General features: G+C 34.4%; 1 protein-coding gene across 1 annotated transcript in view; it reads right to left on the minus strand.

Moving 5' to 3' along the window:
• SHOC1 (shortage in chiasmata 1) overlaps window positions 1-17,518 on the minus strand; it is a 57,172-nt gene that overhangs the window by 32,658 nt on the left and 6,996 nt on the right. Inside the window, exons 4-11 of the mRNA XM_027808491.2 lie at window positions 14,441-14,631; window positions 10,346-10,508; window positions 8,381-8,483; window positions 7,766-7,922; window positions 6,327-6,434; window positions 2,631-2,760; window positions 1,688-1,782; window positions 429-671 (exon numbers count right to left, since the gene is read on the minus strand). Of these exons, the coding sequence (XP_027664292.2) occupies window positions 429-671; window positions 1,688-1,782; window positions 2,631-2,760; window positions 6,327-6,434; window positions 7,766-7,922; window positions 8,381-8,483; window positions 10,346-10,508; window positions 14,441-14,631 (1,190 nt within the window). The remainder of the gene's footprint in view (window positions 1-428; window positions 672-1,687; window positions 1,783-2,630; window positions 2,761-6,326; window positions 6,435-7,765; window positions 7,923-8,380; window positions 8,484-10,345; window positions 10,509-14,440; window positions 14,632-17,518) is intronic.

Here is a 17,518-nt window from a genome sequence, read left to right on the forward strand (position 1 = left end):
CCCCCCTCCGAATAGCATTATAAAATAAAGAATTTTCACTGTAACATACTCTCTCCACTGACCTTCTGCAGATAGGACTATATTAATGTCTGCTTTATTAAAATATTCCAGTACAAAATTACTATTTGTTAAGAAATTCTCCTGTATGAAACTGTTTCACTAAAATAGCATGACTGGTGGAGGTTACTTTTCATCTGCACATTAGCAAAAATGATAACTTGGTGTAGTTAAACACTTTTGTTCCTACAATTTGTTCTAAGTTTGTGAAAATACACTTTAATTGTAGTAGTTGCTACAAAACATTTTGTTCTTGAGAATAAGAAATCTTCCACTTCCTTCCTTCTTGGACGTATGTAACTGTCACTGTGTGATTCTCTGTTACTTATCTTTGACTTCTTATTACTTTCCTTAAAAAAGAAGATACTTACTTTCTAACTCATATGATGTAAATTGTGTGAATGTTTCTACTTCTGTAGGAAGCTCAATGTTTGCATTACTGGCATCCGTATTTAATTGCTCCAAAGTTTCTATGGAGACTGGATTTAAACCCAAATGAAGCCACCAGCCCTCCTCTAGTGAGCTAGACATTGGTGCTTCTACCTCAGCTAGTAGCATTTCCTTCAGTTCTGTAAGTGAATGATGCTGATATGCAAGTTTAACAGTCTGATGCTCTACAAAAACCAGAAATCAACATATAATATTAATAATATAGAAACATAAAACCAGAATGACATTTTGGAAATAAAAGCTCCTAAGTATTGATGACCTACTACACATATCCATTGTTTATACTTCCATTTGTAAAACAGTATCCTTTAATAAACTTCGGAGCAAAGCAGTTGCTGTTACCAGAACAAGTGTGCTTTTTATTGAGTGTATGAGTAGGGGAGGGGTAATTTTTTTCCAGATCTAATAATGTGTAGCTGGTAGCTGCATTACAAAAGTTACAAATTATCTTATCATCTGTGAGCTTACTTGTCATGCTTACAAAGACTCAACATAGTCCTTACCTGAAAAAAGTAAAGAACGTAAATAGTAATGAGCCTACCATACATTATTTTCAACTATAAATGAATGTACAAATGAATCAGACAACATAACAAGTCAATATACCTAAGTCAGTGAAGGCAAATAAAATGAAATGAAAGAACAGTGGTAATGTGTATTCTGGTGCTGTCAGAAATAACCTGCAGCTTATTTTGGTTTTGTGTATTTTGCTTCCTTATATGAACTCTGCTCTTGTCAAGTTATAACATTATTTTCCATTAACAGTACTTTTCTATCGATTGACACATATTTTGAAACATTAAGGAAAAATAGCAGACAGAAAAGAGTTCAACAGATTACCAAATTTCAGTTACCACAGTTACTGAATGTAACCAGTAGTTGTGAGCTGAACATTTTCATAATGAAACAAAACTCTTGCTTCATTTAATTTACCTCCATAGAAAGATACATGACGTATCAACTCCCATGTTGCCATACTGTGAATTTTTATATGTACTATATGAATCAGATAATCCAAACTTCAAAGGATTACATTAATTTGATAAACTTCATGGTTCAAAAGATGTGCTCTGCAATATAATGTCATCTTTTTTTGCTATATTTTGCTATATACATTTCTCCATGTACATGGAACTCTTCAACACCAATTAGAAATTGATCATCAATTAGAAATCCTTACCCACAAGTAAAAAAGAGTTCATATTATCCTGATACTTCTCTGATTGCCATACCAAAGATTCCAAGTATTCCCTAGAGGGTTCTGTAATCAAAATACTACAAAGAACATAAAATAAGACTTGGAGGTATGAAGTTTAACAGCATTATCTGTTGAATTTTGATTTATATAAAACTACCTTTTACAGATCTAATTTCTCTCTAAATTTTCCATTCATTCATTCATTTACTTATTAAAGTTTTTTCTTGTCCATATAGAGGGTCACATCATGCAGCACCACAGTGAACAGGGAAGACTGAGAAGAGCCACCAAGGCTGGTTCATGAAGTAAAGAAGCACTGAATGGGAATACTCTTTAGACTATGGTTCCCTCCCCAAAAAGATATTTAAATACTTCATCCACAAGCAAGAAAGACAGCAAGGCAAAAAATATTAGTCTCATACAAGATTAGAAGTAAAAGATGAAGCAATCCTGACCCCATGTCAGCATGAAAAGGCTTAAATTCCATTGTTGGGGGATATCCCCAAAACACAGGCAATACTTTCTTGTATCTCTTCTGGAGATTTAAGTAGGTAATAATTGTTCAACATCTGTGTCTGCCATATGTATAAATATATGCATATACACACATACATACTTGCTATATACGTAAATGTTTACTGTTGCCTACTCTAAAAAGAAGATTGGAATTTCAGGCTATTAAGTCCCCTAGAAGAAAGAGGTTTACAGTATCAACTGTCATTTCCTTTTGCAATTTCCCCTGAAAAGCCACATATATGGATTAGGCACTGTTCACTCTTTCATGCAAAATACAAAATATATACAGCTTTCTCAAAGAACATAACTACCAATTCACAAATAGACTAAAGTTATTTTTGCACTAATTTTGAGCATTTATGATTTAGACGATTTTTGACAAGATTTATTACTACAAAGTTTTTATTACCTGCTACCAGAAAGAGGAATAGGTTCTTCTTGAAGTCCTGTGCACAGAAAATTAACCCATGATCTTTGTTGTCTGCATGGAGGAGTTAAAGGTACTTCCATTTCATCTTTCCAATATGGAACATATTTAGCTAGAAATTGCACAAAGCCCCATGCAAAGTAAACAAAACCCCAAATTTAAATTACAAAGCAACTTGTGAATGAAACACACATGGTTTAGGAATTTTATACTAGTGAAATTTTGGACTAAAGTACAAAATACTTTCATGGGACAATTCACTATGTAATCAATAAACCCCAAATACTTCACATTTAATTTCCAGACAGTTTGGGGACAATAATGTGTAGATGACATTCCTTTATTCATTCTGTAATGTAGTTATGGCTACTCTTCCTATGTAAGATTAATTTATTATTAAATTACCTGGCACGATGACTGAGGTTTTGATATTGTGTTCACCCCTGTTGGGCTTCTTAGATAGTTTCCACATAAATGAAGTTAATTAGATGGGAGAGAGACTTTGAACAATACTATGGTGGTGGTAACATTCAGATGAAAGGACTCAAGGACTTCAGAAACAGTCAGGATTTTACAGACAAAATTACTCTTTCAAGCAGAATTAATACAGTAATTATTAGGGATGACCACTGAAATTAATTACTACACTAGTGTTTTTTGGTTTTTTTTAAAAGCAGTACACAAAGAAACTTGGCATGTTAAAAGCCCTCTGCAAGTCACTTTTCAAATCCTTTTTTTTTTTGCCAATCATATTAAATGCAGACATTTTAAAGGATTATTGCTTTTTATTCAAATCTAATACGCAGTTTGCAACTTCATTGACTTTGGTTTCATTCCACAAAAATTGGCGGTTTACATGATCACCTTGTTATTAATCTCTGGCATTATTCCATAATATTTCTCACTAAGCTTGACCAGAAAGTAGAGGTCACAAAAAACACAGTTCCTCCATGGTCTGTGAAAACTAACAGCCAGAAGAATTGTAAGTACGTAAGTGCCTCCATAAGGAAAACCACTTGGAACAATTTCCCTATTCATTCCAACAGGCAGTAAGCAGCTGCAGACATCATACACACATTGTTTGGTCAAGTGGCACACAGCAGGCTATGAATCAGCCACCTGCCCAGCTGCTTACAGCTGCTCCTTGTCTAACCTAACAAGCAGATTGTACGGCAGGAAGGGCAGGAAGGATAAAGGACAGTGTTAGAAAGTCAAAGAATATACAGCACACATTGGAGAAAAAAAAAGAGAGAGAAAAAAACCCCAAAGAAACCAAACTTAAGAAATAAAGGTGGTTGCAAAAGAAAGAAGCAGACTTCCAATCAGTATAATTTCTTTCCCATTTACTTAGAACTAAAAAAAGCCCAGTGAACTTCTGCTCACAGACAATTTTTGGTGATGAGAAACAAATTTATCACTTTTCTTTGAACAGGACAGGAGCTGATTGCAGGACAGCAAAAATCCCTGACACATCTAAAAAGAGCAATTATTTCTCTTTGAGCAATTCTGTTCATATTCAGTCTGTTCATATTCAGTCATAAACTGCCTACGCTCAGGGTGCCATTCCCCTTCTCAGAGCACTAATGACTGAGTGAATCCTCTTATCTGTCAACACTTTCATCAATAAACAACCCCCACAGCTGGCAGGAGAGGAATGCAAATGATGAAATGTTTACAGAAAAAGCCATTATTTTATGACTGTTTCTTCTCAGAGTTCAAGCAAACATATTTCACTTCTGGTAAGTCATAAATAGCAAAACTAATTAGAAGGAGAAGACTGCAGGGCTGAATTTTTTGCCAAATGCTGAAATTTGAACCCTAATACAGGAACTTCCATTAGCAAACAGTGTCTTAGCAGTGCATGTACAGGTTTGCAGGTCTCTATCATATAGATCTGAGTATATCCTACAAAAAAAAAAAAAAAAAAGAAAGAAAAAAAAGCATGGAAGTATGGAAGTTGTCTGTGCCCCAATGACTGAATCTTGCCTGACTTAATGGCAGAGCTGAGCCAGAAAACTGGCAATAAAGTTCAATGCTATCATTTTCTTTTTAAAACAATCCAAGTTGGTTTGACTACTCATCTACTCCAGAAGAATGGACAATATCCTAGATAAGATCACAGATACATAGAATCACTTGGGTTGGAAAAGACCTTTAAGATCATCAAATCCAATCATTAATCCAGGACCGCCAAGACCATCACATCACAGTCAGCTTGTTATTACTGTATATCGAGGAAGGTCTCAAATCTGTTCAGATTTGCTGCACTTAGGCTCCTCCTGCTTATCATACGCTTTAGAAGTAAAAAGCAGTCAGATACCTCACTAGATACAGTTAATCATGCTACGCAGTAATCTCCACATTGTTTTGGTGGGACAAGATATGGTGGGTGTGCCTTGAGCTTTCGTATCAGACACTGAGCTGACATGAGTGCTCCTACCAAAAGCCCACTACAATGCAGTATCAGGACTGTGATGCTATTAGCTTGAAGGAGACAACCATTAGTTAAGTTTACATCATACTGAAACTAAGACAAGAAGAGGAGTTTTGGTCTGGAGAAAACTCAAAATTTCTCAAGGATTTTAGTAATTGCTGGGTGGAAAACTATCAAGTGAACATGCACTGGAGGATAATACTTCTATTGTCCAATGCAATAATGGACAGATTTTTTCCAAGATAGGATACACACTAGGATGAGAGGTACGTGTTTATTCAAGTGTTACCACTCTGCCCAGATCACATCCATTTGTAAATGGCATTCTTTGTGCAGGCTTTTCTGCATGGAATTAAAGGTGAAAAATGTCACCAGCACAGCCGTTTTTCTGCCTCCCTTAGCCAGTCAACATTAAGCTGTGAAAACAGTAGGGCTGGCAAGAACATCCATTATTTTGAGAGGTTACACCTGAAACCTGAAGAAATTTTAACTGAGGTTGGATAGTTAGTTTGAACAGTCAGACACCAAACCTGTCTGGCATTGGTATGCATTGTAACCAGCATGTCTCACTGAGTTTTCAAGCTATTGAAGGTGGGTATGTATGAAGGATTTCTTTATGCTAATGTAGGAGAAGCCAGGATTCAATGCACACATTAGCAAATATTCAACACTTTCAGTTTATTTCTGCGGGGAAAAAAGCTGTGGTGACTATGTGAGTTAATGTCACAATCACAAAGCTGTACTGAACCATTTGCAAACCAAAAATGTCTGCATAGGAGTTCTGAATCTGTAGAAGTTATAAACTCAGTACTTCTCCCTGGTTTGTCCTCCACCACCCTCTTTTGAAAGCATTTACATAAGACACTAACAAACTTTAAACTGTGCTCTCTGACTCCACAATTTTAATCAATCTGTCTCAGCTTTCCTCTGCCCTCTCTGCATAGATAAATTGTTAGATAAAACCCTTAAATATCTAATCAAGTGCCAAAGATATAGACACCACTTGCAGCCAAAAGCAAAATGAAGGAACTGTAAAGTTGGTTGTGTTCAGCTTTTAAAACTGTTAAAAGGTGTATGGCATTTCTGCCTGCTGATGGTGCAGGTACAAAATAGCAGATTACACAAAGCAAATGTTCTTATCTTTTATCTATAAGGGGCATGTACTCCCAAGAACAAAATATGGGGACAATCACTTGAAGGCTTTATTTTAAGTATCACCCCTTGATTTACATACATCTTCCTACCTGACTCACAGAATTCCAACATTCCTTTGCTGTTACTGGCACAAACCTCTTGTGGCATGGGACAGTACTTGAAAATTTCTATTTTGTCTGTAATTTCTGCTTTCAGATCTGAAAACAGATTCAAAAAGGTGTCATAAATGAACCATTTATTGCTTTTTCTTGTGAGAGCAATTTTTTTCTTTCAATTTTTTAATGGAATCTCCATAATATATATTATGAAAAATTACAGTTACACTTAGTAACCCCAAATCCCATAGCTGATCTAAGCAGTATTCAGTCTTGTCCCTTAAAGGTGCCAGAAAAAAAATAAAATATAGTATAGTCACTATCTGAACTATTCAAGGTTCTTATGTGATCACATAATCACAGTGATGTGATTTCTGGAACTAGAAGGTAGCCTAAGTTTAGTTTATCAGGAGTTTGTGTAAAAAGATTTTCTTGCTACTAGAAAGGACTAAAACAGAACAAAAAAGAATAATAGGTTGACATCTATGTGCAAAATCCTCAAATCTCTGAGTGGACGTTGGTTCACTCAGCTTAGAACATGGCATGTAGGTTGTGGTGTACTAAATGTATCAGAGGAATGAACATTAAACTGCCTTAGTCAAGTATACACTTAAAATTTTTGTTCCTTTTTTCAATAAGAGACTGGATTGCTGCTGCCCTATCAGGAACAGAATTCAGCACACCTGCTTCATACTCAGGAGCAGGAATCTTCCTTCTTTGAGCTGCTTTCTGTCCACCAAATAAGTGGTTTTCCTCACTTGTTTGCCCAAACCAATGTAAACCGGTTTACTTAAATCAAAATTTAAAAATCTCAGGCACTGTATTTAACTACACAAAATACTGTCATAGATATCAATTCAATAGCCAGTTACTGTCATTGAAGTTGTACTTATCTGTAGTATAACAGCATTTAAGTAACTTTAATTCCTTTAAAGAAATTACTACTGTAATTTAGAATATTCCTATTATCCATGGAAATATTTAACCCTTTTTTCTAGAAATCTGCTTTCATGTTTGCAATTACAATGCAATATAAGCAATTTTTATTGTATGACTCCACTGCATATAATCCTCTTAAGGATGTATCTGAAAGTAAATCTAATTACTGATAAGAAAACATAACACTGAATTATTATATTAATGGTAGACTGGGTATCATGAATCATGGCTCATATTACATTTGTTTCCAAGATTACAACCCAACCACGGATTGAACCAAATGGGAAATAATTTATTTCCCCTTGTCTATTTAAGAAGACATTTCTAACACTAAGAAATCTGTGTTCAGCACACTTCATAATCTCATACAGAGAAATTCTTATTTATAGGCTGTGATGTAATTCGTAAGTGAACTGAGTATAAAGGACCTAGATTGTGTTAGATGTGTGCAAATGAAAGAAAAATCGGGTGGATTGAAGCAAACCAACTCTCACCTTCTTTGATCACTTGTTTGCACACGTCTTCATCAGCCGTGGTTTCTGGAGCTAAATTTAACAACTCTTTCAGTTCCAAGTATGATGGAATCTTAACAGAATCTGATCTGCCATTATTGTGTTTGCAGAATTCTAACTCAACAGGCAGCATGAAATACTGAAAAATATTAATCACACCAGAATTGTAAGTAATTTCGGTTTTAGAATTTTGGAAAATGCGAGCAAAAAAAAGATTTTATTTCAATTAAAAAAAGAATCCAAGCTAGCCCCCCAAATCCCAGAACATGTCTTGGTACTTTCCCATTTCCATGGACATGTCATGGCTTCCTGTTCTGGTTCATTTTTATTAGTGTAGCAAGTACCTACATAAAACTGCCAACACATCAGGTCCCAGGAGAAACAGCTGATCAGAGTGGAGATTCCCAACAGCAGCATCCAAAAAAGTAAAAACCCACAAATAATACCAGTGTTTTCTAACCTTGGTAATATGAAGGCTACAAATATTTGGCAAGTGTGAAAAGAATTCAGTAAAATGACTTGCAGATGAACAAACACTCATGCATAACGTAAATCAATCGCTAATATAATATCTAGCAAGGAACAACATGGTGATACCTCTTCATCTTTTACAGGTATGGCACAGAAGCTCTCTTTAATCCACTGCAATTCTTTTTTACGCTCTTCTATTTCCATTTCCTTTTGGAAAGTCAAACATTCCCTTTAAAAGACCATAAAATAATGCAAGTGACTTCTTTGTATTACTTTACACCTAAGACTGAAAGTCTTAATAGTAGCTTTGATAGCCAAATGCGTGGCAAAAGTTTTTTCCTAAATCTATGTTTTTCTAAGAAAGCAATTCCAAAGGATGCAGTAACAATCTGTGTAATTAACTGAAGTTACTTTTCAAGAAATAATACACTATATGCAGAGTTGAACCACTTAATAGTGGGACCTGCCTTAAAAAAGTTACAGAAAAACCACAAGCATATTAAAACTGTTCATCATCTCAACACGTATGTCCTGTCATGTAAAAATACTTTCTCCAAAAGCTGCTGACTTAATTTTCTTCTAATGTCAAGTTTTTATGCCATATACAAAATTTCTGCAATCTATAACATTCAGATTATTTACCTTTTGTCACCTTTAACTTCTGTTTTCAGGAATGATTCAGCTCCAAAGGTGGCAAAGTATGCTCTCTACTAATTAAAATGAAAACTAAAAGTATGTTGCCTGGTTTAACCAACACACTTCTAAAATGCCAAGTAAAACTCAGGAGTGAGCCTACTACTTGTCTTGTAAAGTAAGGATACAAGCAGAAAAGGGATGAAGATTTTTCAAGTAGAAAGAGACCATTTCATTAGGCTTGACCCTCAAGGCCATTACAGGCACTAAATCTATAATGACTTTTTCAGGGGGATAGGAATACTTTAGACTGAAGAGTATAAATTGTTCCACACCTAGCCTTGGGCTGCTCACTGAATTTTATCTGAAGTAGAAGTCTGCCTAATTGTATATCTTTGTCTAAATGAGTTTCCCTGTGTGCTCTACTAGGAGATTTGGACTCCCACGTTTACAAGGCTGGTGGCTTTGCGAGTAAACTGCAGATCAGCAGGTCAGAGTTATTTCTGTCACGGTTCACACTAGCATTTTTTTCTTTTGTGACTGGAATTTCTGAAAGTCACTACAGAACTTGGATCATGTTCTCTTTGCTGGATATTTACAGTATTTACACATGCACATAGTCTTATGTCCAAGGCTCACTGTGAGATCAGGGCTCATGTTTCAAAAAACCTGCAAACAACCCCACTCGTCTCTGCTCTGTTACTGTATAGGTACAGTTAAATCAGGTAAAATTGGCTTTGCCTTGCTTGTGATTCATGCAACCTATCAAGTGCAAAGGAAGCCATACAAGTCATCCAGAAATGGAGTAAATCAGCGCAAAATTTAGCCAGACTTTATGAATGTATGCATACAGATTACTACATTCACAAAATAGTAGGCACATTCTGAATATAACTTATACCTGTTCTAATATACCGGTTTGTTCAAATTCCTGACATAACATTAAATTAAATTAAATTAACCCAGTGGTATGAAAGTGAAGAAAACCGTAAGAATAATTAATATTTGAACTTAAAGAAATACAATTCAGTAGGATAAGATCATGTATTTGCTAACAGCGCGACTGAGAGGCGAGAAAGAAGGAACATGGAAGCATGTGTAAAATCCTGGCCTAAGTAAATTTAGTGGCATTTTACTGACAGGGTATCAGTCAGTCTGAGGAAGGACCAGGTTCCTTAAAGATGAACATTTTTTCAGTGTGTCAAAACTAAACTCCTAAGCACATTACACACTTACAGAATGTAAAAATGATTCAGCTTCATTTATCCAGTTTTCTTAAATAATGCATATAAATTTTACCCTACTCGTTTTATTGTAGGAAAGAAGAAAAGCTGAATTCTTTACCTGCTGCCAATATAAATTAGTTAAAAAGTTAACATGCAACAGATGTTAAAATGTTAATAACATTATATGCAGACTATTATTTATGTTTAATATTATACAACAATTTGTCGATACCGGAAAATACTCTCTTCTGTTAAATTCTGTCCTTCAGAACCTAAAAGGGGATCTTTCACTAAAATAAACTGTAGTCTGCTCAGAAGTTTAGATGAAGTAGGCAGTTTTTTATGAAAATTTTCAAGATTATCAATAAAAACAAGTTCCTCTTCCATATATAAATCTGAAGAAAAATAAAAAATGCATTAAAAAACAACATAAACATAAAAGGAGTTATCAGAATAAAGAGAATTATTGAGCAACTGTTGGAATGCTGTAAATGTCAGCAAAACAATAACTACTTTTTACTTTAAATATTTTAGGATTTCTAATCTTTAAATGCAACAAAGTCTAGACTTCCAATGGTTCACGTGCTAAGTTTGATTTTCTTTTGCTTTTTCCTTTGTCTCATGTAACACCTGTTCAAAAGAAACTGTTTGCATTGTAAAGTATCATAAAGGAACTTCTGAAGTAAGTTTTAGCTGAAAAATGTGGCTTGGTGCAATTTTTAAAGTAGAAAAGAAGCAATCTCTCTATACACATCTAAATCTAAATGCAGATTCTCTAATTTTGAAGCAACAAAAAAGTTATTCACAAAACGAGCAGACAAAAATATAGGTTACAAATTACTGTGATTTCCAGAAAGGTGAAATTATGGACCTTAATTTCTTTCGCATCTAGGCTACTACTCTCAATGAGACAGAACAGATGCAGTAATCATAACTCTATTTGATGTAATCCTTTATATTGGCAATATAATATACACATATATACACACACATTATACACAGAATTATATACAGAAGGGTTCTTCCTTATTTTTTACCAGTGCAGAAGTCTCCTCATTCCCACATCCCCCTTTCATTCCCTGTATGACTCGCTATCTGTAATCACCTTCCTTTCCTTCCTAGTGGCTGCAAATGATAGATAATGATTATGTTCCCCCCAAACTGTTTTACGCTGCTAACACAAACAGATACCCATAAAGAAACCTTTCAATTAAAAAATAAAGGCCTTGTTATAAAATGCCTGTTTAATGAGTTCAGGAGAGGTTACTAAAGCTTCTAGTAGCCTACAAAGCTTAAAGTACCTCCAACTGAAAAAAATGACTTCTTTTCTGATACAATTTACAAAATTCCTGATCTGTTCTTCCTTTTCTTCAGGCATCCGGGAAAAGTAGGAAGCACCTCAATAGTCAGGAAAACAGTAGTTGCAAAATTAGGTGCTAAGATCAATCAGAAAATAAAGATCGCTTCAATGGCATAGACTTGATCATGCTGTACTCAAATAATATCTCGTTTAATTTTTGTTAGTTCAAAGAAAGTAGGATAAATCCTAATGCTAAATCAGATCGAATAAGGCACAATTTCACCCTTAATTTGAATTTATTATCACAATTTAGCCATACTTTTTATTATTTTATTATTATATTCATTTGTATTGTATCTTTTTATTGTAAGGGGCTCCAGTACTTAAAGAATATGAAAAAATGAGGGTTTTTTTTCCAATTAATATCATTAATCTGATATGTTTCGAATATTTTCATTAGTGCATTTCTTTGTTAATTTTAATGTGTTTTAACCTGTTACTCCCCACCTCAGGAAAGCATGCCTATGCAAGAATGCATGCTCTGAAGTACCCTCCTGAAGCAGACAGAAGGAATCACATACCTAACTGCTTTCCTAATACATACTTTTACAACTGGAGCAATAGGTAGAGTTTGAAATGCACCAATGCCAGTGTTTGAAATCCATACAAAACTGAAGTGAATTGCCACTTTGTGATTTCTAGGAAGTGCACATTTTTAAATACTTTTATTTTCCAGAATTGTAACTTGAATGCAGCATCATCACTTTCTTCAATTTAGTAATTTCTGATGATCAAAGCACTCAAGAAAAGAATTTCAATAGGCTTAATCATGTGCTCAAGTACTTTATCAATCAGGAAGCAAATATTCAGTGCATGTTTGAATGGCAGTTTCACTGCCAGTGCTATCATGTGCTAGTGTAAAGCTAGTGCTCTTCCACTTAATGATACAAAGATGGTTGTCATTCCACTGTGACCTCTTTCTCATAACAGACAGCCTATGAAAAAAGAGGCTATTAACAGCATGCTAAATATTGAAATGTTTGTAATCTGATATAAATATAATGTAATTAATTAGACGTTTAGAACTCTACAGTTACTAGACTGAATCAAATTTGAGTTTTCAACTTCTGCGTTCAATGTGCTTTCAACTTTCTTACTGTTTTCCACTGCTATAGTCCAGTAACAACTTACTAGACACATTTTAAATGTGTGCATAACCTACTACGCTAAATTTGACAACCTTATTGGAAACTTCTTCGCTTTAAACAAGAACCTTTAAATACTACAGCTCTTAGTAAGTATTATATGCAGTATTTCTTATATTACAGCTCAAAAAGTGAAACGACTGAAGAAATTGGTTTTCTTCTCTGAAAGGAAGAATAGGATTACATTAACAGAAATAATAATGAAACATTTTAATATGCACAAGCTAGTGGAAAAAACCTCCTGCAGTAATAAACCAAGCTATTTAGAATTCAAATATAGCCTTTCTGTATTGGAAAAACAAGACTTAAAATGATCATTTGAAATCCTATATCACGTTCTTTCTTTTTTTCCAAACAAGTTAGACAATTATGCCATATCACCCACAATATTCCACTTCTGACAATTTTTATCTATCAGTTAACTTTCACGTTTTTGCACTCTCTGTATGTATAGTCAAACTTTTAATGAAACCTAGTCAGTTTTGTGCTGTTAACAGACTACCTGGCATTAGCAGGTTCTCAATCATACAAAATAGCTTGGAAATCTTTCAGAGTGGCAGCTTTAAAAAAATGTTAGAATTAATAATTCCCTCAAAAGTCAGCAGACTTGGGCTAACATTTCCTTCTTTAACGCAAACAGAAAGTCAGAAAAAGGGTTGGCAGTAACACATCAGTTACTTTGAAAGATTATTGATTGGCTAATTCAGTAAACCAGTCATCAGAATCGTAAATAATTTCATGTCATCCCATAAAAAACATTATGAATCCAGTCTCTTCAGTTGCCTTTTTATGTTTGTTTAAGTGCAACAGTTATCTGTAACTAGGAAAAATACAAAAAGTTTTATGATATTTATATGGTTTTTTTTCGTTTAGACTCCTGTCCATGGAAATTTAGCTCTCTTGATTGTTCCTAAGAAAGTCATAATTAAGACATGGGAAAGCATTTCAATTATTTTTATTCTCTTTGTAAGCACACAACATAGAGTGCTTTATTAATTATCCAAACCTTCTGACATTTGCCATCTAACTTAAAAAAAAAAAATCAGGTAATTACTTAATCATATGAATTAAGATTACTGACTTTCAACTGACTGCAATACACTTGCATTGTTGATACTTTTTACTAGTAAATGTTAACTTGTACAATACTGTACAAGAACCACCTGTCTCCTCGCTGTTACCATGGAGAAAAGCTCTTAGTAAATGATTACATTACTTTCCTTTTCCAAAGTAATATAATTGACAGATATATCAAAAAACCTATTGAAAATCTGATAGTTTAGCATAATAAATCATAATACAGTTGAATGAAACACTTGCTCAGCATTTTGCTTTTTGTGATCAGAATTCATTATAACTGTTAGGGAACTAATAATCATAAAATTTCAGAAAACACATTGGAGCACTACCCAGTCTGAACTATCTTTATCCCAGCAACAAAGCAGAAACTGCTTACTTCTTTTGCTTCTTGATATGGTAAAAGAACATGACACAAGGATCTGATTCTATTGAGGTACAAAGGATCATTGGCATTTTGATTAATGCCTGATAAGACCTACTTATTGTGATACTTTTTGACACCTCCTGCCATATTTTTGATCAGCCTGAAACTTCTTTTGGTTTGCATCTGTCTTCAACTGTTAAAACAAACCCTGCTTCTCCAGGGAATCAATCTCTCTTCACTGGTTGTGTCTTCTGTAATTGCAAAGGCTGTGATCACCCAAATTATCTCTTCAATGTCTATGGATTATGCACAAAAAACTATGGAAGTTCACAAGCTGAGTCCACAAAAAGTAAGAAAACAGTGAATTAAACACTTTACCTTGACATTGTCCTTTAAATTCAGTGGCATAGTCAGTCTTCAAATATTTGTCTTGGGTGTATGCTTCCTTAAAAACATCCTTCATATGTAAAAAGGGTCCTTCTATGTCAGTCTGAGAATAGGGGTTTGAACTTGGAATAATTTCTATTAACTCATTACTAATATGGAAGTCTACAGAGGACATAGGTTTCCTATAAAGCAGAAAAAAAATCTTGATGCTTAAGCCATTGTAAAAGCACTGTTATAACTTCCCTGATGGTTTAGTGAATCGATGGCACTCAGAAAGATACTCTAAGAACTTTGACAATCACCACATTCACTGAACAATATTGGAAATTACAGAGAACACTATTCACTAGATCCATGTCAAATTACATGTTTAATACCGCCAGCATTAAAATGAATAAAAGGGTTATGGATGGAAAAAAGCATCAAACCTATTAATGTCATAACATTTACAACAAAAATTTTCTGCTGAGTTAAATGTATACTTGTGTTTCAAAAATCATGAAATTTCAAGTAACTGCAATAGGGAAAAGACAGGATAAATGAAGAAACAAACCCACTTCTCTTTCCTGTTACTCTTCATACTAATCTCATTATAACTATTATTCATCAGGAAAAAAACCTGCTTGTCAAATAGCAAAATCATTTGACTACAGAAAAAAAAATCATAGTCCTGAGCTAATGATATATCTTGACAAAATATTTGTAATTTTTAATTAAAATATGATTGTTTTAATGCTACGTTATCCATATAAATCGACAGGAACAATAGATTGACTCCGACTGATGAGTGCTGACATTTCTGAAGAACCCAAATTTTCTGCTCAGCTCCACTTACTGAACTTTATATTCTAATTTGAGACAACTGATTTCTCAACTGTGCATCCTATTGATTTATTCAGTTTTTAAATAATCCTTTGCATTACATAATTTTGTTATTTGCTAGCCATCTGGAGATAAATCTCATAAATGGAATCAGTACAGGAGTGCACCTCTGAATTTCGATATAGACCTTCATAAACATGAAGCATTTTAAGAGGCTACATATCTTTAAAAAAATCAAGTATTTTACAGTATTTTTTAGTGTAGCTCAGAAGTTAATTTTGAAACTACAAGTAGTATAGTTCACAAGCAACAATTATGCAGTATGAGTAATAATTAATGTCCAAACTTTAATATGACATAAGCCTTTGAAAATCCCAAAACCCTGGAACACTGTGCCAAGTTACATGTGGGTAAAGTTTACTGAGATCAATGGGTTTCCCTATAGTTTTATAGACAGATCGTACCTAAGGGAGTTGCAGATTTTGAGACTACATGGGCCAGCCTTTTCCAGATTCAAGCCCAGGTAAGGCTGTTCTGGAGAACAGTAAGTACTTTAAATGACAGACTACTCTTAAATATGGAAACATATATTCCAAGTCATATAGCTATGCTTGTACACTGTTTTGAACACAGAAGGCACTACATTTGAAATATGGAGAGTTGAGTCCCATTATCAAAATAAGTATGGTGATTAAGTGCATGCACTAAAGCTAGTAAGGGGTTTATCCAATCAAGTAATTTGGAAGTTCCTAGGAATTAGAGACTCACTTGCTTATCTCCTTTCCTGCCAGGTGTCCCGTCACCACTGCCTAGGCAGCCTGTCTCCTCAGTGTTTTTCTCCCACTCTGGGGTTTTCTCCTACCTGTTTTTTGTCCTCTTTCTGTTTCTCAGCCTCTCCAAAGAGATATTAGGCTCCCTGGCACTCTGAACTAATTTTCCCTGATGTATCAGTCCACTTCACTGATCTCTTTGATCACACAGTCCACACTGGCTTACATGAAGAACTGTTAACAAAAAACTCACAAACCCCCAAGTTGACAAGCTTATGTCAAAATACCACCTCTTCTAATCTAGTTACCTAAAGTTTTATACACACAGAAAAGTATTAAAAAAAAAATCTACAAAAAGTGCCTATTTAGCACAAAAAACTTGTGCCTACTGTTAAAACAGAACAAAGGCATCTTCTGAGCAGAGTCTTAGCATAGAATGTATTGAATCTTATGACAAGCAATCTAAAGACACTGAACTCAATTATAACCATATTACATATCAGCACATCTGGGACATACTTTGATAATTATTATGCCAAACCTTAATTAAGTCTAGAATCTTTTAACTAGACAGTTAATACTTTTTTTGTACAACTCCAGGACTACAGTCCTCCTGTGTGCCATACCCAGCAGAGAATATTGTACTCCAGAGAAAAAGCCTACCATTTGTTTAAATGACAACAGCAGAACATTTTAATGCTTCTTCCTAATCAGTTTTGAAAAGATTATAACATCTTGCTTATTTCCTGTCATCTGTTGTTTTAACTATTAGAAAGAAATTAGTGTTATCTATGAATTTACTCATCACGCTGTTCACTCCCTGTTCCTTACTAACAGTAAACCTATTGAAAAACACTTACTGTAGGTCAAGCTTTAAATATCCAAAATAAGCCACCTACCCTATTTACTGCTCATTCCTGTCTTTTCTCTGTGTGTCTTGCTTTGCACATACGTGGCAGTATATTACATTCCTCACCAGGAATACTTAAAATTATTTGTGATTAAATAAGTGTATTAATACTCCTTAGTCCTACCCACAGGGCATCCTAAATCCTAAAATACTGGAGTTATTTAAATTCTCTTTACTTACCTTAAACAGAACGCAAAGCACTTAAAGAATGTGAAGCACAAAGACATCTTCTCCTCCTAAGTTTAACTCCTTGCTCCTTATTCCCTAGTCTCATTCCAATTAATATTTCACTGGTACACAGACTAAGCCCACTTAATTCTAAAATATATTACATGAAATAATCTCAAATTCTCTGTAACTCAAGTCTAATACATGCACTGATTTCCTCAGATTTATCTAGATGTTATGATTAACTTAAGTGCAAAAACAACAGGTAAAAGTAAATGCTGCCTGGTCTAATAAACTTCATTCTTGGAATTTAGTATCCCTTGAGATGGCATCTAATTGACTCTTGAATTGCTCACTGTAGATATCTAAATGACACTGTATCTTTATAACAACTTTTAT

Source organism: Falco cherrug, chromosome Z (assembly GCF_023634085.1).
Source record: "Falco cherrug isolate bFalChe1 chromosome Z, bFalChe1.pri, whole genome shotgun sequence".
NCBI lineage: Eukaryota > Metazoa > Chordata > Aves > Falconiformes > Falconidae > Falco > Falco cherrug.